The sequence below is a fragment of the Pelodiscus sinensis genome, chromosome 2 (assembly GCF_052426305.1).
Source record: "Pelodiscus sinensis isolate ZL-2025 chromosome 2, ASM5242630v1, whole genome shotgun sequence".
Classification (NCBI taxonomy): Eukaryota; Metazoa; Chordata; order Testudines; family Trionychidae; genus Pelodiscus; species Pelodiscus sinensis.
The window spans coordinates 3,102,109-3,126,450 of NC_143053.1; the positions used below are offsets into that span (position 1 = coordinate 3,102,109).

The 24,342-nt window shown below is 52.1% G+C and overlaps 1 protein-coding gene across 1 annotated transcript in view; it reads right to left on the reverse strand.

Moving 5' to 3' along the window:
- Window positions 1–23,865, reverse strand: part of LOC112547122 (uncharacterized) — a 44,742-nt gene extending 20,877 nt beyond the window's left edge. Inside the window, exons 1-9 of the mRNA XM_089776126.1 lie at window positions 23,351–23,865; window positions 22,658–22,952; window positions 19,140–19,300; window positions 18,388–18,682; window positions 16,794–16,954; window positions 13,600–13,894; window positions 8,144–8,304; window positions 7,416–7,713; window positions 360–520 (exon numbers count right to left, since the gene is read on the reverse strand). Coding sequence (XP_089632252.1) covers window positions 360–520; window positions 7,416–7,713; window positions 8,144–8,304; window positions 13,600–13,894; window positions 16,794–16,954; window positions 18,388–18,682; window positions 19,140–19,300; window positions 22,658–22,952; window positions 23,351–23,558 — 2,035 coding nt within the window. The 5' untranslated portion in view covers window positions 23,559–23,865. The remainder of the gene's footprint in view (window positions 1–359; window positions 521–7,415; window positions 7,714–8,143; window positions 8,305–13,599; window positions 13,895–16,793; window positions 16,955–18,387; window positions 18,683–19,139; window positions 19,301–22,657; window positions 22,953–23,350) is intronic.
- Between the last annotated feature and the right edge of the window lie 477 nt (window positions 23,866–24,342).

A 24,342-nucleotide genomic window follows, 5' to 3' on the forward strand; every position in this document is an offset into this window, starting at 1 on the left:
AGCCACTTCCCGGTGGTGACACACGAACCAGGGACTCTGTGAGGGCCAGGTTCACCGTGGGAGCCAGTGACTTGAGGAACGGGAGTGACAGCAGCTTGGTGCTGGAGTCTCAGTCTAGAGAGCCTCTCTCAGGCCACCGTATCTCACATCCAGCTGGAGCTGCTGGCCAAGGCTCAATGATGACATGGAGCCTCCCCCAGCTGCCCCTGCTGCCAGGAGCAGCCAATGCCCAGGTGAGCAGTGGGAAGGGAAGTCTCCCAGGGCTTCTGTTGCCTCACTAGGCCGAGGTTGGTGCAGAAGGGACTGGGGTGTAACATGAAAGGGAACAGGTTTCCAGTCACATTGTACCAGCTCCTTACCCCCTGGTGGTGGGGCACAGCTCTGAGAGAAAACCTCGACCTCACACAGCATGAATGTCCTCGGCGTGTCTGGGATGATGATGGTGACGTAGCGACCCTCCAAGCCTCTGCAGCAGATGGTGCTGAGAGATCCGGGTCTGGTGTCATCGATGGTTCCGCAGCTAACGGAAAGAGCAGAAGCCAAGGAGACAAATCAAGTTAGATGCTTTCAAATGCGCAGTGCCTGGTGAAATTCACCCGACAGAACCTAGGGAAGTAGCAGAGCCAATCTCAGAACTATTAATGCTTTCACAGAGAATTCACGGAGCACGGGTGAGGTCCCAGAGCACGAGAGAAGGGTGAATACAACTCCTTGCTTTGAAAATCGGGAACAAAGAGGAAGTGGCAAAGATCTTTTCATGGGAGGAAATGGGTGTTGCTCACGAAAGTTCATGATAACATACATACATATATTAGACTCTAAGGCACCATTGGTTTTAAAAGCTGTTTCTAGAATAAACAGTGTAACTTCCATAACTCATAAGACACTGAAATAAACTATCAGACAATGGGAAAGCAGCTAATGCACAAATTTTGCCACACCTCTCTAATTTTCTTCTTGACATCCTTACTGACCTAATGGGGGGAGAGGAGAGTGGTAGATGTGCTACGTCTTGATTTTAGGAAGGCTTTCGAGAGACACTCCTGTCATAGCAAATGAGGGAAAGACGGTCTAGATAAAACCACTATCAGGTGGGTGCACAGGTGTTTGAAAACACACATGCTGAGAGTAGTTAACAACAGCTGATGCTGTCTCTAGAAGGAAGTTTCAGGGATGTGCCCTGCGTTGGGCACTGGTCTCTATGTTCATTAATGACGTTGACATTGGCGCACCGAGTAGGGTTATAAAATGTGCAGGTGAAACCAAGCCGGGAGGGGTTGTAAGAGCATTGGGGGTAAGGAAGAAAATGCAAAATCATCTTGATAATGTGGGGAACTGGCGTGAAAACTAGCAGGAGCAATTCAATAAAGGGAAGTGCTGTTCCGCGGAAGGAAAATGTCTAACTCCCATATAAGGGAAAGACACATTAGACCCACTCAGCTCTGGCATATGTTCTGAGGGCTTGTGGAAAGTCACTTATGGGATACTGTCGGGTTTCAAATGTTCAGATAGACACTTCCTTTTTTTTTTTTACTAACTCTTTAGAGGGAGAGGGACCCCATTAGAAGTCCTGGGCTCTATCTCAGTTCAGGAAGGGCAGTGAGGTCTAGTGGGCTGCACCAGGGGCAGATGCATTTGGGTTCTAGGTAAGAACCTCAAAACGGACAGACCAAAGGTCCATCTAGCCCAGTGGCCAATACCGGGTGCCCCAGAGGGAATGCACCCAACAGGCAATCATTGCGTGATTCACCCCATGACTCTTTCCCAGGCTCTGGCAAACACAGGTGAGGGACATAGACTCATAGACTTTAACGTCAGGAGGGACCATTATGATCATCTAGTCTGACCCCCTGCACAGTGCAGGCCACAAAATCTCATCTACCCCTCCTAGAATAATCCTCTCACCTAGATCTCAGATATTGAAGCCTTCAAATACTTTGAAGACCCCAAGGTGCAGAGAATCCTCCAGCTGTGACCTGTACCCCATGCTACAGAGGAAGGCGAAAAACCTCCAGGGCCCCTGCCAATTCTCCCTGGAGGAAAATTCCTTCCCGATCCCAGATATGGCGATCAGCTGAACCCTGAGCATGTGGGCAAGACTCACCAGCCAGACACCCAGAAAGTTCTCTCTAGTAACTCCTATCATCCCTCCATTGACCTATTTCCCACTGATAATGAAGGGTCAATTAGTTACCAAGATCATGTTATCTCATCAAACCATCCCCTTCATAAACCCATCTAGTTTAATCTTGAAGCCAGATAGATCTTTTGCCCCCACTACTTCCCTTGGAAGGCCGTTCCAGGACTTCACTCCTCTAATGGTTAGAAACCTTCGTCTAATCTCAAGTCTAAACTTCCTACTAGCCAGATTATATCCATTTGTTCTTGTGTCCACATTGGTATTAAGCTTAAATAATTCCTCTCCCTCCCTGGTATTTATCCCATATATATATTTGAAAAGTGCAATCATGTCCCCCCTCAGCCTTCTTTTGGTTAAAGTAAACAAGCCAAGCTCCCTGAGTCTCCTTTCATAAGACAGGTTTTCCATTCCTCGGATCATCCTAGTGGCCCTTCTTTGTACCTGTTCCAGTTTGAATTCCTCCTTCTTAAACATGGGAGACCAGAACTGCACACAGTATTCCAACTGGGGTCTCACCAATGCCTTGTATAATGGCACTAACACCTCCTTATCCCTACTGGAAATACCTCGCCTAATACATCCCAAGATCGTATTAGCCTTTTTCACGGCCATGTCACAATGACGGCTCATAGTCGTCCTATAATCAACCAGGACTCCGAGGTCCTTCTCCTCCTCAGTTACTTCCAACTGATGTGTCCCCAGCTTATAACTAAAATTCTTGTTATTAATCCCTAAATGCATAACCTTACACTTCTCACTATGAAATTTCATCCTATTGCTATCACTCCAATTTACAAGGTCATCTAGATCTTCCTGTATGATATCCTGATCCTTTTCTGAATTGGCAATACCTCCCAACTTTGTGTCATCCGCAAATTTTATCAGGGCACTTCCACTTTTGGTGCCAAGGTCAGCAATAAAAAGATTAAATAAAATTGGCCCCAAAACTGATCCCTGACATTCAGAAAAGGATGCTGCATCTCTGGCCACATGGGCTAATAGCCACTGAGGGACTTATTTTCTGTGAACTGACGTAGTTCTTTTTTGAACCCTGTTATAGTTTTGGCCTTCACAGAATCCTCTGGCAAGGAGTTCCAAAGGTTGACAGTGAAGAAATAGTTCCTTTTATTTCTTTGGCTCAGGGAGCGACTCAGGAAAGGCAACCTAGGAGAGGTGCCTGGGAGGGAAGAGGTTCCAAAAGGGGGAGCTACGAATGCCAAGCCCCTAAGGGGGAGCTGCTCCCTGCAGGAATCCCTCGCCAGGCAATGGCAGGTGCTCCCGATCACACAGTAACGACGTGGGGCTCTGGAGAGCAGCTCCCGTGCTTTGCGCTCTGGTCTAGGGTGACTTGGTCCTGCCTCAGCATGGGGGGAAGGAAGGGATGGCCCCTGGGGGTGGATTCCCGCCCCGCCTTTCTGTGTCTCTGTATGGGGAAACGTAGCCCTACAGCTCAGATTTGGATGGGGCGGGATGGTAAGTGGATGGGCCGCACTCCAGCCATGGCTATGCCCTTGCACCACTGGGAACCTCTCTGATCTCGGGTTAGTTAGTCCTGCCCCAGCATGGGGTGGGGTGGAAAACATGGCCTTTTGGGGTGGCTTTCCCTTTCTGGTTAGCTGTACGGGCTGACAGAGCCCTCCAGGTCAGACTTGAGTGGGCCAAGTGGGAGGGCCATGCCCAGCTGGGCCTACCTGTGTTTATGCCCCTGCACCACCCGTAAAGCACTCACAGCCACAGGACGTTCAGAGGTGAAAAGGCCGTGCCCTGACCTTTAAACTAGGTTCGTCGGGGGACGGTGACCAAAACCCTGAGGGGAGTGGGAAAGTCAGATACCGGGAAGAAATGCATAGAGCAAGGAGCGAGAAAGGAGGACCCCAGTTTCGAATGGAAACCCCAGGTAATCAACTGGTTACCTGAAGTGTTTGTACACTAATGCGAGAAGCCTGGGCAACAAACAGGAAGAACTGGAGGCCCTGGCCCAGGCCAAGAAATATGATTTAATTGGGATAACAGAGACTTGGTGGGATGACTCGCATGACTGGAGCACTGTCATGGAAGGGTATAGATTGTTCAGGAAGAATAGGCAGGGGAGAAAAGGAGGAGGAGTTGCACTATATGTAAGAGAGCACTATGATTGCTCTGAACTCCAGTATAAACAGGGAGAAAAACTTGTTGAAAGTCTATGGGTCAGGTTTAAAGGAGCAAACAGCAGTGATGTTGTGGTTGGTGTCTGCTACAGGCCACCGAACCAGGTGGATGAGGTAGATGAGGCTTTCTTCGAACAACTGAGCGAAGCTTCCAGATCGCAGGCCCTGGTTCTCATGGGGGACTTTAATCACCCTGACATCTGTTGGGAAACCAATACGGCAGTACACAGGCAATCCAGGAAGTTTTTGGAGAATGTTGGGGATAACTTCTTGGTACAAGTGCTGAAGGATCCGACCAGGGGCCGTGCACAGCTTGACCTTCTCCTCACAAACAGGTAGGAACTAATAGGGGACGTAGAGGTGGGTGACAACCTGGGAAGCAGTGATCATGAGATGGTAGATTTCAGGATCCTGACCAAAGGAAGGAAAGAGAGTAGTAAAATATACACCTTGGACTTCAAAAAAGCAGATTTTGACTCCCTCAGAGATCTGATGGAAAGAATCCCCTGGGATGTTAACATGAAGGGGAAAGGAGTCCAGGACAGCTGGCAGTATTTTAAAGAAGCCTTATTGAAGGCACAGAAAGAAACCATCCCGACACGTAGCAAGAGAGGCAAACCTGGTAGGAGACCGGATTGGCTTACAGGGGAAATCCTTGGTGTACTTAAGCACAAAAAGGAAGCTTACAGAAAGTGGAAACTTGGACAAATGACTAGGGAGGAGCTTAAAGGTATAGTTCGAGAATGCCGGGGGGTTATCAGGAAGGCGAAAGCGCAAATGGAGTTGCAACTGGCTAAGGATGTGAAGGATAACAAGAAAGGTTTCTACAGGCATGTCAACAAGAAGAAGGTGATCAGAGAGGGTGTGCAGTCCCTAATGGATGAAGGAGGTAACCTAGTGACAGAGGATGTGGGGAAAGCTGAAGTACTCAATGCTTTCTTTGCCTCTGTATTCACGGACAAGGTCGGCTCCTGGACTTCTGTGCTAAGCGACGCAAGATGGGAAGAAGATGGACAGCCCTTGGTGGGTAAAGAACAGGTTAGGAACTATTTAGAAAAACTAAACGTACACAAATCCATGGGTCCAGACTTAATGCACCCAAGGGTACTGAAGGAGTTGGCAAATGTCATTGAGGAGCCTTTGGCCATTATCTTTGAAAAGTCGTGGAGATCGGGCGAAATCCCGGATGATTGGAAAAAGGCAAATGTAGTGCCCATCTTCAAAAAAGGGAAGAAGGACGATCCAGGGAACTATAGGCCGGTCAGTCTTACCTCGGTTCCTGGAAAAATCATGGAAGGGATCCTAAAGGAATCCATTTTGAGACACTTGAATGAGAGGAAAGTGATCAGGAATAGTCAGCATGGATTCACAAAGGGCAAGTCGTGCTTGACCAATCTGATTAGCTTCTATGATGAGGTAACTGGCTCAGTGGACATGGGAAAGTCAGTGGATGTTATATACCTTGACTTTAGCAAGGCTTTTGATACGGTCTCCCACAATATTCTTGCCAGCAAGTTAAGGGAATGCGGATTGGATAAATGGACGGTAAGATGGATAGAAAGATGGCTAGAAGGCCGGGCCCAGCGGGTAGTGATCAACGGTTCGATGTCAGGATGGCGGTCGGTTTCTAGTGGAGTGCCCCAAGGTTCGGTTCTAGGACCGGTTTTGTTCAATATCTTTATTAATGACCTGGATGAGGGGATAGATTGCACCCTCAGCAAGTTTTCAGATGACACTAAGCTAGGGGGAGAGGTAGATACGCTTAAGGGCAGAGATAGGGTCCAGAGTGACTTAGACAAATTGGAGGATTGGGCCACTAGAAATCTCATGAGATTCAACAAAGACAAGTGTAGAGTCCTGCACTTGGGACGGAAGAATCCCAAGCATAGTTACAGGCTGGGGACCAACCAGTTAAGTAGTAGTTCTGCAGAAAAGGACCTGGGGGTTACAGTGGATGAGAAGCTAGATATGAGTCAACAGTGTGCCCTTGTAGCCAAGGCTAATGGCATATTAGGATGCATTAAGAGGAGCATTGCCAGCAGATCCAGAGATGTCATTATTCCCCTTTATTCGGCTTTGGTGAGGCCACATCTGGAGTACTGTGTCCAGTTCTGGGCCCCCCACTACAAAAAGGATGCGGACGCATTGGAGAGGGTCCAGCGGAGGGCAACCAAAATGATTAGGGGTCTGGAGCATATGACCTACGAGGAGAGGCTGAGGGACTTGGGTCTGTTTAGTCTGCAGAAGCGAAGAGTGAGGGGGGACTTGATAGCAGCCTTCAACTTCCTGAAGGGAGGTTCCAAAGAGGATGGAGAGAGGCTGTTCTCAGTAGTGACAGATGGCAGAACAAGGAGCAATGGGCTCAAGTTGTGGTAGGAGAGGTCCAGATTGGATATTAGGAAAAACTATTTTACTAGGAGGGTAGTGAAGCATTGGAATGGGTTACCTAGGGAAGTAGTGGAGTCTCCATCCCTAGAGGTGTTTAAGTCTCGGCTTGACAAAGCCCTGGCCGGGTTGATTTAGATGGGATTGGTCCTGCCTAGAGCGGAGGGCTGGACTTGACGACCTTCTGAGATCTCTCCCAGTTCTATGATTCTATGATAAGGGGATGGTTGGATGAAATAACATGATCTTGGTAACTAATTGACCATTCATTATCAGTTGGAAATAGGTCAATGGAGGGATGATAGGAGTTGCTATAGGAAACTTTCTGGGTGTCTGGCTGGTGAGTCTTGCCCACATGCTCAGGGTTTAGCTGATCGCCATATTTGGGGTCAGGAAGGAATTTTCCTCCAGGGTAGATTGGCAGAGGCCCTGGAGGTTTTTCGCCTTCCTCTGTAGCATTGGGCACAGATCACAGCTGAAGGACTCTCTGCATGTTGGGGCCTTCAAAGTATTTGAAGGCTTCAATATCTGAGACATAGGTGAGAGGATTATTCTAAGAGGGGTGGGCGAGATTCTGTGGCCTGCACTGTGCAGGGGGTCAGACTAGATGATCATAATGGTCCCTTCTGACCTTAAAGTCTATGAGTCTATGAGTCTATGAGACCCCGGCTGGCAATGAGACCCCAGGCCTGTGCCCACGCTGGGAGTCTCAGCTCACCGCAGACAAGGGGGAAGCAACTCACAGGGGGTTGTCCTTGCCGTTGTTGGCCAGGGTGTCTCCCACGCGGATCTGGGCCCCTTTCAGATTCCCCCCGCAGCACTCGTCTTCCCTGTGCTTCACGATCACCACGGAGATGGACTGCCGGCTGCCCAAGTCCACATTCCACCAGGGCTCCATTTCGAAATGGGTGTGGCTGCAGGAGCCTTCTTCCCACTTCCCATTGCGTTTCCCATCCACGGCTCTTCCAGCCACGGCTCTTCCAAGCTTATCCACGAATGTGGACGACTGAGTGGCCGGACGTCCCAGCGCCAGGTTCTGAGCTGGAATCAGAGGGTGAGAAGAGGGGAGGTGGGACGTGCCCGTTGCTGGAAAGGGTGGGGCTCTACAAGACCTTTGTCCAACCTGGAGCCAGAGCCAGGGACACACAAACCAGGGACCACGAGGGAGTCAGATTCTCAGTGGGAGCCAGAGACCCAGGGAACGGGAGTGAGAAAAGGCTGGTGCTGGGGTCTCAGCCCAGAGAGCGTCTCTCAGCCACCATGTCCCATACCCCGCAGGAACTGCTCCTCAGGCAGGAATGGGCCACGATGTTCACACATGAAACCTCCCCCACCTGTCCTGCCAGCTGCAGACCACGCCCAGGGGAGCAGTGGGAAGGGAAGAGTCTCGCTAGGCAGAGCTCGGCACACAAGGGACTGGGGGTAACATGAAAGGGAACAGGTTTCCAGACACACTGTGCCAGCTCCTTACCCCCTGGGGGTGGGACACAGCCCTGAGATAGAACCTCGACCTCACACAGGGACAGATACTCCGCCCTGTCCGGGATGACGATGGTGACGTAGCGGCCCTCCAGCCCACTGCAGCAGACGGTGCTGAGAGATCCGGGTCTGGTGTCGTTAATGGTCCCGCAGCTAAAGGAAAGAGCAGGAGCCAAGGGAACAAAAGAAGATGAGGGTGTTCAAGTGACAGCACCTGCTGAAATTCACCGCACAGCGCTTCATGAACTAGCTGAGCCAGTCTCAGGACTATTCATGCTTGTGCAGAGACTCACGAAGGAGGGTGCAGTCCCAGAGCATGGGACAAGGGCAAACCTGGGCCCTGTCTTTGCTGTTCCTCTTTCTTCCCTGTTTCCAGATTGTGGACCAATGAGCCCAACTTCAGTGCCCCATGAGACACGGAAACAAACGATTGAACAGTCTGAAAGCAGCGGGAGGAGAATCATTGAATCATAGAGCTGGAAGAGATCTCAGGAGTCATCAAGTCCAGCCCCCTGCCTAAGGCAGGATCAATCTGAACTGAATCAACCCAGCCAGGGCTTGGTCAAGCCAGGACTTAAACATCTCTAGGGATGGAGACTCCACCCGCTCCCTAGGGAACCCAGCCCAGCGCTTCCCCACCCGCCTAGGGAAAGAGTTTTTCCCAATATTCAACCTAGACCTCCCCCATTGCAACTTGAGCCCATTGCTCCTTGTTCTAGCACCTGCCCCCACTGAGAACAGCCTCTCGCCAGCCTCTTTGGAACCCCCCTTCAGGGAGTTGAAGGCTGCTCTCAAATCCCCCATCACTCTTCTCTTCTGCAGACTAAACAGACCCAAGTCCCTCAGCCTCTCCTCGTAGGTCGTGTGCTCCAGCCCCCGAATCATACGGTGATATGCCACAACTGATGTGGATTTGCAAAGAACAGCTCATGCCATGTCTCTCGCATGCTCTTCTTGATCAGACTAATCGGCCTTATGGGTGAGGGAGGGGAGCATTAGGGGTACGTCTAGACTGCATGGCTCCATCAATGTTTACTGAACAAAGGGAAACGAAGCAGCGATTTAAATAATCGCCACGTCATTTAAATCAAAATGGCCGCCATGCTGTGCCGATCAGTGATTTGTCGGCACAGCGCGGCAGTCTAGACAGGGATCTGCCGACCCCAAAACTCTTTGTCGGCAGATCCTGCTTCACGAGGTGTCACATTACTGGATATGGAAGGGAGCAGCCAGATCGCTGCTGCACCCATAGGTGGGGGTGTTGGCCCCAGAAAATGGTATAGAAGGGGGCCATGTGAGGTGTTGAATAGAAGCTCACTGTCTGCTAATCCTATGTACTCTATTTATGTGAGTGTATAATGTCTGCGTGTATAGTTAGGAATCTCTAATCTGTGTGGATACTGAATATTTCTCTGCATGTGGTTGAGCATTGGGCAGAGCCCGGCCTGTGGACATGCTAATTAGCGAGGCCCTGTGGGACAATGGCACTCAATGGGCCAAGGACACACCTAAAGCAGGAGGGTGGAGACCTAAGAGCTGCCAGCAGAGAGAGGCTGAGGACCAGGTGATCTCCTGCAGCCAAGAAGAGGCCAGGAAGGAGGTATAAATAGGCCATGTGGTCGATGCCATTTTGTTCTCAGCTCAGCACTTCATCCCAGAGGCAGCAGTGCAGGGATTGAAGAGCCAGGAAGACCTGTGAACCCATCCTGATCCTAGGATGCGCAACAAGGACTTTTAAACCAGCAGCTGTAACATCTTTGCTAGAGCCTGCATCGAGGACTGGGCGATTCGGTGCATGTAACGTACTGTACTTTAGCAACCTCACTCTCATGCTTTTCTTTACTGTAATAATAAACCTTTAGATATAGATTCTAAAGGATTGGCCCAGCGTGATTTGTGGGTAAGGTCCAGAGGGTAAATTGACCAGGGATCTGTGGCTGGTTTCTTGGAACCAGACAGGACTTGTTCGGGGTAGGTGGGGTTGGGTGCTAGGACCCCCCACCTGTGTATGAGGCCCAGGGCCATCTGGGGCACGGATATTGCTGGGGTATTGGAGGGGTTTTGCTCGGGAGGCTTCAGGCAGGCAGCTGAAGTGCTCTGTGGGACTGGTTTGTGGCCTGTTTGGAGAGGTCTCCAGTCTGGGGGCTGTAAGGAGCCCGGATTTGAGCAATTCGCCCTCAGCGGTGCCCAAACACGGCCCGGTCCGTCACACGAGGCATAAAGGATCTGCCGACAAAGGGTTCTGGGGTCGGCAGAGACCCGTCTAGACTGCCGTGCTGTGCCAACAAACAGCTGATCGGCACAGCGTGGAGGCCATTTTGATTTAAATGAAGCGGCGATTATTTAAATAGCCACTTCATTTCCATTTGTCGTCCTGCCTCATCTACATGGCTCCATCGATGGAGCCGTGTAGTCTAGACGCACCCTAGATGTGATCTCACTAGAGTTTAGGAAGGCTTTTGAGAGAACCCCATGTCACACTCCTGTCTGCAAACGAGGGAAAGACGATCTAGGTAAAATCACCATCAGGTGGGTGCACAGGTGTTTGAAACGCACCTCAGGAGGAGTTAACAATAGTGAATGTCACATTGAGGGCCTTTATGTAGAAGGAAGTTTCAGGGATGTGCCCTGCGTTGGGCACTGGTCTCTGTGTTCATTAATGACGTTGACATTGGTCATTTACGGGATACTGTCGAGTTTCAAATTTTACTACAGACCCTTCTTTTTTTTACTACCTCTGTGGAGGGAAGAGGCCCCGTGAGAGCTCAGAGAGGGCAGTGGGGTCTAGTGGGTTTCTCTAGGGCAGCGGTTCCCAACCTTTTCCAGATGGGGACCCATTTTGACAACTCAGGAAGACTTGGTTGACGCAAGGCAATTCAAAATCGGGGGGAGCAGGGAGGACAGAGTCACCCGGGGAGACACTTGGTGACCCTTTTGAAATGTAACGGCGACCCATATTTGGGTCCCAAGCCATAGGTTGGGACACTGCACTCTAGGGGCAGATACATCTGGATTTTATGTAAGAACCTCAGCCTAGGTCCAACCAAAGTGTCCAGCTCAGTGTCCTGTCTGCCAACAGTGGCCAATGCCAGGTGAGGGACATACAGAACATAGTGCTGGATCTCTGGCCACACATGGGCTAATAGCCACTGAGAGACGTATTCTCCTTATCTAGTTCTTTTCAGAATCCTGTATAGTTTTGGCCTTCACAGCATCCTCTGGCAAGGAGTTCCACAGGTTTTCTTGGAAGAAATATACTTTCTTTTGCTTCGTTTCTTTCAGGGGCAGCTCAGGAAAGTCAACCCAGGAGAGGGGTCCGGGAGGGAAGAGGCTCCAAAGGGGGAGCTACGAGTGCCAAGCCCCTAAGGGGGAGCTGCTCCCAGCAGAAATCCCTCCCCAGACAGTGGCAGGTGCTCCCTATCACACAGTAACGCCATGCGGCTCTGGAGAGCAGCTGCCATGGTTTGTGCTCTGGTCTAGGGTTCCTTGGTTCTGTCTCAGCATGGGGGGAAGAAAGGGATGGCCCCTGGGGGTGGATTCCTGCCCCGCCCTTCTGTTTATTTGCGAGGGGAGAATGGTCACAGACGGCCCAGCAGTCCCCCCCTACAGCCCCGTTCAGACAGGAACTACCTGGGCTCACATTGCTATCAGCAAGGGCTGTTCCCCTAACACTAATTGCTGGGGGACATGGTGGATTCTCCTCCCCTGGAGCCCTTCGGTCAAGGCCGGACACCTGTTGAACAGACACGCTGGAGCTCACAGAGATTGCGGGCTCAGCACAGAATCACTGCGTGAGGGTCCCTGGCCCGTGTCACACGGCAGCTCACACCAGGGGCTGGGGAAGGTCCCTCCAGGCCTCAGGCGTCTCTGGAGCCAGGAACATCAGTTCCCGGGGACCCGGGTGCGAGGATTCAGGAGAACGGCAGTGAGGGCAGAGACAGAACACACAGGGGCTGGAGAGCGACGGCTCCACCCTGCATGGCCCAGCATGACCCCATGTGGGCCTCAGCTCCCCGTCCCTTCCCACTGTTTGTGGCCCAGGCTTGGGCTGGTGCGACCAGACGACCTGCCACATGGGACTTGGGCAGGCTGGGGCTGGGGCCTGCTCAGGATTCCTGGACTGGAGGCGCTGAGGCCGCTGGGGCGGGCATACAAGGATGGGATGCTCTGGGCTGTGGCAAGAGAGGAGATGGGGGGGACTGTAGTGGGAAGGGGAGGAGCCTGGGGGTAGCCTCCCCCAACAGCCAGATCACCTGCTGCCCATGAGGCGCGGGGGCAGAAAGAGTCGGGGCTGGAGGGAGGGGTTTACCTGTCCAGGGAAAGGAGCACACGGGGCGGGAAGCGGAGTGGCAGGAAGGGCAGGCAGCAGGTGGGGCGAAGTCCAAGAGGGGATGAGCCGTGGATGAAAGAGGCGTCATGCACCCCGGGCAACTCAGGAAGACGGTGTCCCCCCTCCACTGGCGCTACAGCTGAGTTGGGGTTTGTCTGGAGGCCAAGGGGGGGCTGCACCCCACCCAGCTCACCCATGGCCAGGCCCCTGCACCCCCGCAAAGCACTCCTAGCCCCAGGCAGCTCCAAAGAACCACAGAGCTGGAAGAGACCTCAGAAGGTCATCGAGTCCAGCCCCTGCTCTAGGCAGGACCAATCCCAACTAGATCAACCCGGCCAGGGCTTTGTCAAGCCGAGACTTAGGGTACGAGCCATGTAGATTTGTTTGTTCGGCAAAGGGAAATGAAGCCGCGATTTAAATAATCGTGGCTTCATTTAAATTTAAATGGCTGCCCCGCTCTGCCGATCAGCTGTTTGTCGGCCGATCGGGGCAGTCTGGACGCTCCCGTCGACGTGAAAGCCCTTTATCGACCTCCCCGGTAAACCTCATCCTACGAGGCATAACGGGGAGGTCGATAAAGGGCTTTCAGGCCGGCACGGGAGCTTCCAGACTAGCGCTGAGCCGACAAACAGCTGATCAGCAGTTTGTCAGCTCAGCGCGGCAGCCATTTAAATTTAAATGAAGCCGCGATTATTTAAATCGCCGTTTCATTTCCCTTTGCTGATCTGTCTAATCTACATGGCTCCATTCACGGAGCCATGTAGTTTAGACACACCCTTAAACACCTCTAGGGATGGAGACTCCACTACTTCCCTAGGGAACCCAGCCCCGTGCTTCACCACTCTCCCAGGGAAATCGTTTTTCCTAATATCCAACCTGGACCTCCCCCACCACAACTTGAGCCCATTGCTCCTTGTTCTGCCGCCTGTCACTACTGAGAACATCCTCTCTCCATCCTCTTTGGAACCCCCTTCAGGAAGCTGAAGGCCGCTATTAAATCCCCCTCCCTCTTTGCTTTTGCTTCTGCAGCTCAGTAGAGGCCGCACCAAGGCCCCGACTGGCAATGAGACCCCACCCCTGTGCCTCAGCTGGCTCTAGACAATGGAGAAGCAACTCACATGGGGTTGTCCTTGCCATTGTTGGCCAGGGAGTCTCCCACGTGGATCCGGGTCCCCTGCAGCCTCTCCCAACAGCAGTCTTCCCTGTTCTTGACAATCACCACGGAGACGGAATGCCGGCTGCCCAAGTCCACGCTCCACCAGGGCTCTGTGTCGAACATGGTGTGGCTGCAGGAGCCGTGATTGTACGTCCCGTTACGGTTTCCATCCACGGCCTTGCTAGGCCCAGAGAATTCATTCATGGAATCGAACGTGGACGACTGAGTGACCGGACGTCGCAGCGCCAAGTTCTGAGCTGGAATCAGAGGACGAGAAGAGGAGAGCAGAGAGATGCCCGTCACTGGGGGCATAAGGGGGCGGGGGTCCCAAAGCCCTCTCCTGCAACGGAGCCAGAGCTGCTTCCCGGCAGTGACACACAAACCGGGCACCATGTGAGAGGCGTGGAGCAGGTGGGGTGAAGTCCCAGAGGTAGCTGGGACCCTGGGAATAGGAGTGAGGGGAGCAGGATAATGCTGGCAGCGGGTTGGTGCCTGTTTCTCAGCCCAGAGAGTCTCTGTCAGCCCACCACATCCCCTCCCTCACAGGAGACACTCCCCAAGGCAGGGATGAGGCTGTCCTGCCAGCTGCAGCCCACGCCCAGGAGCAGCGGGAAGCGAAGAGTCTCCCAGGGCTTCTGCTGCCTCACTAGGCAGAGGCTGGCGCAGAGGAGACTGGGGTGTGACATAGAATCATAGAATAATAGGACTGGAAGGGACCTCGAGAGGTCATCGAGTCCAGCCCCCCGCCCTCAAGGCAGGACCAAGCTCCATCTACACCATCCCTGACAGATGTCTATCTAACCTGTTCTTAAATATCTCCAGAGAGGGAGATTCCACCACCTCCCTTGGCAATTTATTCCAATATTTGACCACCCTGACAGTTAGGAATTTTTTCCTAATGTCCAATCTAAACCTCCCCTGCTGCACTTTAAGCCCATTACTCCTTGTCCTGTCCTCAGAAACCAAGAGGAACAAATTTTCTCCTTCCTCCTTGTGACACCCTTTTAGATATTTGAAAACCGCTATCATGTCCCCCCTTAATCTTCTTTTTTCCAAACTAAACAAGCCCAGTTCATAAAGCCTGGCTTCATAGGTCATGTTCTCTAGACCTTTAATCATTCTTCTCGCTCCTCTCTTTCCAATTTCTCCACATCTTTCTTGAAATGTGGCGCCCAGAACTGGACACAGTACTCCAGCTGAGGCCTAACTAGTGCAGAGTAGAGCGGCAGAATGACTTCACGAGTTTTGCTTACAACACACCTGTTGATACAACCTTGAATCATATTTCCTTATTTTGCAACAGCATCACACTGTTGACTCATATTTAACCTGTGGTCCACTATGACCCCTAGATCCCTTTCCACCATTCTCCTTCCTAGACAGTCGCTTCCCATCTTGTATGTATGGAACTGATTGTTCCTTCCTAAGTGGAGCACTTTGCAATTCTCTTGATTAAACCTCATCCTGTTTACCTCTGACCATTTCTCTAACTTGCTAAGGTCATTTTGAATTATGTCCCTATCCTCCAAAGAAGTTGCAACCCCACCCAGTTTGGTATCATCTGCAAACTTAATAAGCGTACTCTCTATCCCAATATCTACATCATTGATGAAGATATTGAACAGTACGGGTCCCAAAACAGACCCTTGCGGAACTCCACTTGTTATCCCTTTCCAGCAGGATTTAGAACCGTTAACAACAACTCTCTGACTACGGTTATCCAGCCAATTATGCACCCACCTTATCGTGGCCCTATCTAAGTTATATTTGCCTAGTTTATCAATAAGAATATCATGTGAGACCGTATCAAATGCCTTACTAAAGTCTAGGTATATGACATCCACCGCTTCTCCCTTATCCACAAGGCTCGTTATCCTATCAAAGAAAGCTATCAGATTAGTTTGGCATGACTTGTTCTTCACAAACCCATGCTGGCTATTCCCTATCACTTTATTACCTTCCAAGTGTTTGCATATGATTTCCTTAATTACCTGCTCCATTATCTTCCCTGGGACAGACGTTAAACTGACCGGTCTGTAGTTTCCTGGGTTGTTCTTATTCCCCTTTTTATAGATGGGCACAATATTTGCCCTTTTCCAGTCTTCTGGAATCTCCCCTGTCTGCCATGATTTTTCAAAGATCATAGCTAAAGGCTCAGATACCTCCTCTATCAGCTCCTTGAGTATCCTGGGATGCATTTCATCAGGACCTGGTGACTTGCTGACATCTAACTTTCCTAAGTGATTTTTAACTTGTTCTTTTTGTATCCTATCTTCTAAACTTACCCTCTCTCTGCTTGTATTCACTACGTTAGGCACACCTCCAGACTTCTCGGTGAAGACCGAAACAAAGAAGTCATTGAGCATCTCCGCCATTTCCAAGTTCCCTGTTACTGCTTCTCCCTCCTCACTAAGCGGTGGGCCTACCCTGTCCTTGGTCTTCCTCTTGCTTTTAATGTATTTATAAAAGGTCTTCTTGTTTCCCTTTATGCCTGTAGCTAGTTTGATCTCATTTTGTGCCTTTGCCTTTCTAATCTTGCCCCTGCATTCCCGTGTTGCTTGCCTATATTCATCCTTTGTTAGTTGTCCTAGTTTCCATTTTTTATATGACTCCTTTTTTATTTTGAGATCATGCAAGATCTCCTTGTTAAGCCAAGCTGGTCTTTTGCCATACTTTCTATCTTTTCTACACAGCGGAATTGTTTGCTTTTGGGCCCTTAACAACGTCCCTTTGAAATACTTCCAACTCTCCTCAGTTGTTTTTCCCTTCAGTCTTGCTTCCCATGGGACCTTACCTACAAGTTCTCTGAGCTTATCAAAATCTGCCTTCCTGAAATCCATAACCTCAATTGTGCTGGTCTCCCTTCTACTTTTCCTTAAGATCATGAACACTATTATTTCATGATCACTGTCCCCTATACTGTCTTCCACTTTCAAGTTCTCAACTAGTTCCTCCCTATTTGTTAAAACCAAATCAAGAACAGCTTCTCCTCTGGTAGCTTTTTCAACTTTCTGAAACAGAAAGTTGTCTCCAATGCAGTCCAGAAACTTATTGGATAGCCTGTGCCCCGCTGTGTTAGTTTCCCAACATATGTCTGGATAGTTGAAGTGACATGAAAGGGAACAAGTTTCTATTCCCATTGTGCCAGCTCCTTACCCCATAGTGGTGTGATACAGCTCTGAGATAGAACCTCGACCTCACACAGGGTCAGATACTCCTCCCTGCCCGGGATGGTGATGGTCACATAGCGGCCCTCCAGCCCACTGCAGCAGATGGTGCTGAGGGATCCGGGTCTGGTGTCATCAATGGTCCCGCAGCTAAAGGAAAGAGCAGAAGCCAAGGAGACACAATGAGGTAGATGCGTTAGACCCACAGCGCCTGGTGAAATTCACCCGACAGAACCTAAGGAACTGGTGAGCCAAGCTCAGAACTATTCATGATGTGACGAAGCGGGCCAGGTGATTAGACGAAGCTTTCTAACCATTAGAGGAGTGAGGTTCTGGAACGGCCTTCCAAGGGAAGCAGTGGGGGCAAAAGATCTATCTGGCTTCAAGATTAAACTAGATGGGTTTATGAAGGGGATGGTTTGATGAGATAACATGATCTTGGTAACTAATTGACCATTCATTATCAGTGGGAAATAGGTCAAGGGAGGGATGATAGGAGTTACTATAGAGAATTTCTGGGTGTCTGGCTGGTGAGTCTTGCCCACATGCTCAGCGTTTAGCTGATCGGGAAGGAATTTTCCTCCAGGGTAGATTGGCAGAGGCCCTGGAGGTTTTTCGCCTTCCTCTGTAGCATGGGGTACAGATCACAGCTGGAGGATTCAGTAATGCTGATTTCTTCTCCAGGTGTTTGTCCACAGGGAGGAACTCAGAATGAGGACAGGTTCTAGAAGGGTGTGTGTGTGATGGGGTGTCGCTCACCCGCACTGACGGCCGCTAGGACTGGGGAGGCTCGCGCCATAGCCTTAGCATGGCGATGCGTCAGCGGCGGGGCACCCGGGATGCTGGAGGCCCCGGTGCATAAGGAGGGGAGAAGGAGGCCAGAAATTGGGGGAGACTTGTGGGAGAGGGCTGGGCTTGCTCTTGCAGCTGGCCGGATGGACGGACCAGAGCAACACCGGCGCGGACCAGGGCCTTCACCCCAGGTGCGGAGGAGGCAGCACGGAACCCTGTGCGGAGCGAGTTCCCTGGGGACCAACAGACGCCGTGGGCCCCCGGGTTGGAGTGGACATCCGATTCACAATTATAAAGGAGAGTGAACCCGGACTCCGGGTGGGGAGCTGGGTTCAGGTGGGAAATATTAGGACAGAATTAGGATGAGACTCACCCCCATGGCTGTTTCAGAGACCTAAGGTGGAAACCAGCAACAAAAAAAGAGAACCTGATTGCATCTAACTGCACATTCCCTATCTACTCACATTTCTTGTTCTCAGGTTCTGTCCTTTGTAGACATGAAAATGGCTGGACATTCCATGTCCATCTCCCAAGGTTTACTTCATCTTTCCTTAGCTTTGTAACTCTCCACAGTCCTACAACTCAGAGCTGGGTGGCCCAGGAGGCCAAGTGGATGGTCTGTGTCTTACCCAGGCCCACCCGTGTCCCTGCACCATTGACAAAAGAGTCAAAGCCTCGCGATGCTCGGAGGCGAAAAGGCCATGTGCTAGCCCCAGCTGCCAGTGAGACCCAACCCCTGTGTCTGAGCTGGGAGAAGTCATCTTGCTGCAGGCAAGGGGGAAGCAACTCACATGGGGTTGTCCTTGCCATTGTTCGCTAGGGAGTCTCCCACGTGGATCTGGGCTCCTTGCAGTCTCTTCGCACAACAGTCTTCCCTGTTCTTCACAATCACCATGGAGACGGAATGCCGTCTGCCCAAGTCCACGGTCCACCAGGGCCCCAAATCGAAAGAGGTATGGCTGCAGGAGCCGTGTTCATAATTCCCATCACGGCTACCATCCACAGCCCTGCCAGGCTTGTTCACTAAATTAGCATCCTCGACCGTGAACGACTGAGTGGCTGGACGTCCCAGCGCCAGGTTCTGAGCTGGAATCAGAGGGCGAGAAGAGGGGAGGTGGGACGTGCCCGTTGCCGGAAAGGGTGGGGCTCTACAAGATCTTTGTCCAACACGGAGCCAGAGCCGCCTCCTGGCAGGGACACACAAACCAGGCACCATGACAGAGCCAGATTCTCAGTGGGAGCTAGAGACCTAGGGAATGGGAGTGAGAAAAGGCTGGTGCTGGGGTCCCAGCCCACAAAGAGCCTCCCTCAGCCACCATGTTCTATACCCGGCTGAAACTGCTCCCCAGGCAGGGATGGGGCACAATGTTCACACGTGGAGCCTGCACCCCTGACTGCCTCTGCCGGCTGCAGCCCACGCCCAGGGGAGCAGTGGGAAGGGGAGAGTCTCCCACGGTTTCTGCTGCCTCACTAGGACTCAGAAGGGACTGGGGTAGATCATGAAAGGGAACCGGTTTCCAGTCACATTGTGCCAGCTCCTTACCTTCCGGCGGTGGGGCACACCCCTGAGATAGAACCTCGACCTCACAAAGGGTCAGATACTCCGACCTGCCCGGGATGACGATGGTGACATAACGACCCTCCAGCCCACTGCAGCAGATGGTGCTGAGGGATCCAGGTCTGTGGTCAGTGATGGTCCCGCAGCTAGAGGAAAAAGCAGAGGCCAAGAAGACAAAACAAGTTAGATGTGTTCAAATGCCAACACCTGCTGAAATTCACCCCACAGCACGTAGGGAAATAACGGAGTCAATCTCAGAACTAGTCAGGCTTTTATTGAGAAGTCACAAAGGATGGGTGAGGTCCCGGGGACTAGAGAAGGGCAAACCTTGCACCTATCTTTGAAAACAGAGAACAAAGAGGAAGTGGCAAATTCTGTAGCAATGAGCCCAACTTCAATACCTCACCAGACACTGAAATAAATGATCGGACAGTCTGAAAGCAGCGGGGGAAGAATACAGTGAAATGCCACAACGGACGTGGATTTGCAAAGAACAGCCCATGCCGTGCCTCTCGCATGCTCTTTAACACGCTAGCCAGCCTAATGGATGAGGGAGGAGAGTATTAGATGTGATTTGTCCAGGTCAGGTGTGGCCATCCCGCAGCTCGCGAGCTGCACGCAGCTCTTCCCCCTGTCAGTGCGACTCGTGAACTTGCCCCCAAGGCTCGCAAAGCCGCCCCCGTTTCCCAGCTCCTCTGTGCTCACCGGGGTAGGGGAACCGTCTGGATCCAAAAGGGTGGCTGCAGATGGGAGCCTACTGAGGCCAAAAAGCCTTCTTAAAGGGCCAGTATTTCTTTCTTTCTTTCTTTCTTTCTTTCTTTCTTTCTTTCTTTCTTTCTTTCTTTCTTTCTTTCTTTCTTCCTTCCTTCCTTCCTTCCTTCCTTCCTTCCTTCCTTCCTTCCTTCCCTTCCCTTCCCTTCCCTTCCCTTCCCTTCCCTTCCCTTCCCTTCCCTTCCCTCCCTCTCTCCCTTTCTTCCTTCTTTCCTTCCTCCCTCCCTCCTTCCCTTCCTTCCTTCCTTCCTTCCTCCCATTTTTGGGGGGACTCTTTTTTTTTCTCTACCATTTTTTTTGCCACGGCTTTTCACGCTGGATCTTAGCTCTTCATCCAGAATGGGTTGGCTACCCCTGGTCAAGATCAGGGCTACTCAACACACTGCCCATGGGCAGAGATCAACACATGGCTTGGGGGTGGGAGCCAAAACAAAATTAGTCAATATAATGGTCTTCTGTTGATATGCGTTTTATTAGTTAAATTCTAGGGCTTTAATTGCTCATTGAAAGTACTGTCATATAGGTGGCAATCAGGGGAAATGTTGCATTTTATTGCAATGAGCAGAACTGGCTTAAATGGGGCCTGCGTGTAGTATAGTCTTGCCTTAATATTTGTATTTATGACCATCAGTGTGAAAGAAGCTATTTGCATATATTTGCATATATATTCACATGTATATGCAACCACACATAAGCGGTGGCCCCCAGGTCTTCCAAAGTTGAGTAGTCCAGCTCTATATTTTAGGAAAGCTTTTGAGAGAATCCAATGCAACACTCTTGTCATATGCAAACGAGGGAAAGACGGTCTAGGGATGTGCCCTGCGTTGGGCACTGGTCTCTATGTTCATTAATGACGTTGACATTGGCGCACCGAGTAGGGTTATAAAATGTGCAGGTGAAACCAAGCCGGGAGGGGTTGTAAGAACATTGGGGGTAAGGAAGAAAATGCAAAATCATCTTGATAATGTGGGGAACTGGCGTGAAAACTAGCAGGAGCAATTCAATAAAGGGAAGTGCTGTTCCGCGGAAGGAAAATGTCTAACTCCCATATAAGGGAAAGACACATTAGACCCACTCAGCTCTGGCACATGTTCTGAGGGCTTGTGGCGAGCCATTTCTGGGATACTGTGAAGAAGTGGGCTGTGCCCAGAAATCTCATGATCGCAGCTACATGTTTTGTTCGTCTTTCAGGTGCTACTAGACTATTCGTTGTTTTTAAATTGTTTCCAGGTTTTGAATTGAATTGTAATATACCCACTTCCTGTTCTACTAACGCCGTGGAGGGGAGAGACCCCACTGGAGCTCACGGAGGGCAGTGGACTCTCGTAGATTACCGCACGGGCAGATACATCTGGGTTCTATGTAAGAACATTGGCCAGACTAGGTCAGACCAAAGGTCTATGTACCCCAGTGGCCAATGCCAGGTGCCCCATAGGGAATGCACACAACAGGCAATCATTGCCTAATTCATCCCGCCACCCTTTTCGAGCCCCTGGCAAAACATGGTGCTGGATCTCCGGCTACAGGGGCTAATAGCCACTGAGGGACCTATTCTCCATGAACTGTTCTTGTTCTTTTCAGAACCCTATTATAGTTTTGGCCTTCACAGCATCCTCTGGCAAGGAGTTCCACAGGTTGACAGTGAAGAAATACTTTGAGTCTTTTGTTCCCTTTACTTAGGGAGATCCCAGGAAGGCAACCTAGGAGAGGTGCCCAGGAGGGAAGAAGCTCCAAAGGGGAGAGCTATGTGTGCCAAGCCCCTAAGGGCTGTTTCCCCTGAAGCTAATTACTGACGGACACAGTGGATTCTCCTTCCCCTGGAGACCTGGGGATGGGAAAGGTCCCTCCAGGCCTCAGGAGTCTCTGGAGCCAGGAACCCCAGTTCCTGTTGGCTCAGGTGTGATGATTCTGCAGGAGGAACAGCTGTGAGGGCAGAGACAGAACAGGCGGGGCTGGAGAGCTCTCAGCTGTTCTGCATCATGCAGGGAGCTGGAGGGGAGGAGAAGGGTGCAGAGCAAGTATCATAGTGGGGGGGAGGGGCTGAGCCTCGCCAAGCAGCCTGGCATGGCCCTGCCCATGCTGGGCTCCTGAGCTCCCCGTCCCTTCCCACTGTTTGTGGCCCAGGCTGGGGCTGGTGCCATCAGATGACCTGTCACATGTGACCTGGGGAGGCTGGGGCTGCTGGCTGCCCAGGACCTGGAATTGGAGGCACTGAGGCTGGCAGATGAGGTTGGGGTGCCCTGGGCATCTGGGGAAGGGACGGAGAGAAGGGGGACCACAGGGGGAAGGAAGACGCTTGGGGCACAACAGCGAATTCACCTGCTGCCCATGAGGAGGGGCGCAAAGAGTCGGGGGGGTTTACCTGTCCAGGGAAAGGAGCACACGGGGCGGGAAGCGGAGTGGCAGGAAGGGCAGGCAGCAGGTGGGGCGAAGTCCAAGAGGGGATGAGCCGTGGATGAAAGAGGCGTCATGCACCCCGGGCAACTCAGGAAGACGGTGTCCCCCCTCCACTGGCGCTACAGCTGAGTTGGGGTTTGTCTGGAGGCCAAGGGGGGGCTGCACCCCACCCAGCTCACCCATGGCCATGCCCCTGCACCCCTGCAAAGCACTCCTAGCCCCAGGCAGCTCAGAGGGGAAGAGGCTGCACCGTGGCCCTGGCTGGCAATGAGGCCCCAGCCCGTGTCTGGCCTGGGAGGTCTCATCTCACCGCAGACAAGGGGGAAGCGACTCACATGGGGTTGTCCTTGCCGTTGTTGGCCAGGGAGTCTCCCACGTGGATCTGGGCCCCCTTCAGCCTCTCCCAACAGCACTCTTCCCTGTTCTTCACGATCACCACGGAGACGGAATGCCGGCTGCCCAAGTCCACGGTCCACCAGGGATCTGTGTCGAGCTGAGTGTGGCTGCAGGAGCCTCGCTCCCACACCGCTTCATGGTTTCCATCCACGGCCTTGCTAGCCAGGGCTTCTCCAAGGCTGTCGTGCAACGTGGACGACTGCGTGGCCGGACGTCCCAGCGCCAAGTTCTGAGCTGGAATCAGAGGGTGAGAGGAGGGGAGGTGGGACGTGCCCGTTGCCGGGGGCGGGGCCTCTAGAAGCCCTTTCTCCCACATAGACCAAAGCCATTTCCTGATGGTGACACACAAACCAGCCACCACATGCGAGCCAGGTTCACAATAGGAACTTGGGCAGGAACGACAGCAGGGTGGTGCTGGGCGATCAGCCCACCTGTCCCATAGCTCACTGGCATGGGGCATGATGTTCACTTGGGGCCCCTCCCACCTACCCCTGCCAGCTGCAGCCCACGCCCAGGGGAGCAGTGGGAAGGGGCGATGTTCCCAGGGTTTCTGCTGTCTCGCTAGGCAGAGGCTGACGCACAGGGGACATGAAAGGGAACAGGTCTCCAGTCACATTGTGCCAGCTCCTTACCCCCTAGTGGTGGGGTACAGCCCTGAGAGAGAACCTCGACCTCACACAGGGAGAGAAACTCCCGCCTGCCCGGGATGACGATGGTGACGTAGCGGCCCTCCAGCCTGTTGCAGCAGATGGTGCTGAGGGATCCGGCAGTGGGGTCGGTGATGGTCCCGCAGCTAAAGGAAAGTGCAGACGCCAAGAAGCCAAAACAAGATGGAAACATCCAAACCCACAACGCCTGGTTAAATGACCCTGCGGCACTTAAGGGAGTATCTGGCCCAGTCTCATGGTACCACAGCAGTGACAGCGATGGACCAACCCTTTTCTATCGCTAGGCCCTGGGGCAGTTGCCTTCCTGGGCCCCGCCCATCAGCAGGTCGGGGCGAGTGTCACTCGGGGATGTCGTCAGGACGGGATTGTGTGTAAGACGTGGGCAGTGACTGACCCACTAGAGGGCTCAGCTGGAGCACCGTGTCCTGCTTCCCACCCCGCACTTTAAATGTGGAAAATGGAATAGGCTCTAATGGGCAGCAGCCGAAACGACAAGCTGCCTCAGGCACAGGCGGAAGGACCTGGGCGGGTGTAGTCAGGAGGAGAAGGATGATGAAAACCTCTTCCTGCACCCAACTTCCGGCCCCAGAAGTGACTCCCCCTGCGCCCAAACTCCTTCCCAGACGTTGCCCCATGAAATGCCTCCTGGACCCCAATCCTGCCCCCGGGCTCAGCCCAGAGCACCACTCACACTCCAAATCCCTTTGCCCCAAACGAGAGATGCCACCCCAACCCCCTACCTCCGCCTGGGGAAAGCGAGTGAGGAGGAGGGAGAAGGGAAGGAAGTGGGGCCAGGTTATCTGGGTTGGAGATAGATCTTACATTGCACTTAAATTGAAAAAGTGGTCTTGTGGTTAAAAAGGTTGGGGACCACTGGGTTAGAGGGCTGGGGCACATGGCCTACGAGGAGAGGCTGAGGGAGTTGGGTTTGTTGAGTCTGCAGAAGGGAAGAGTGA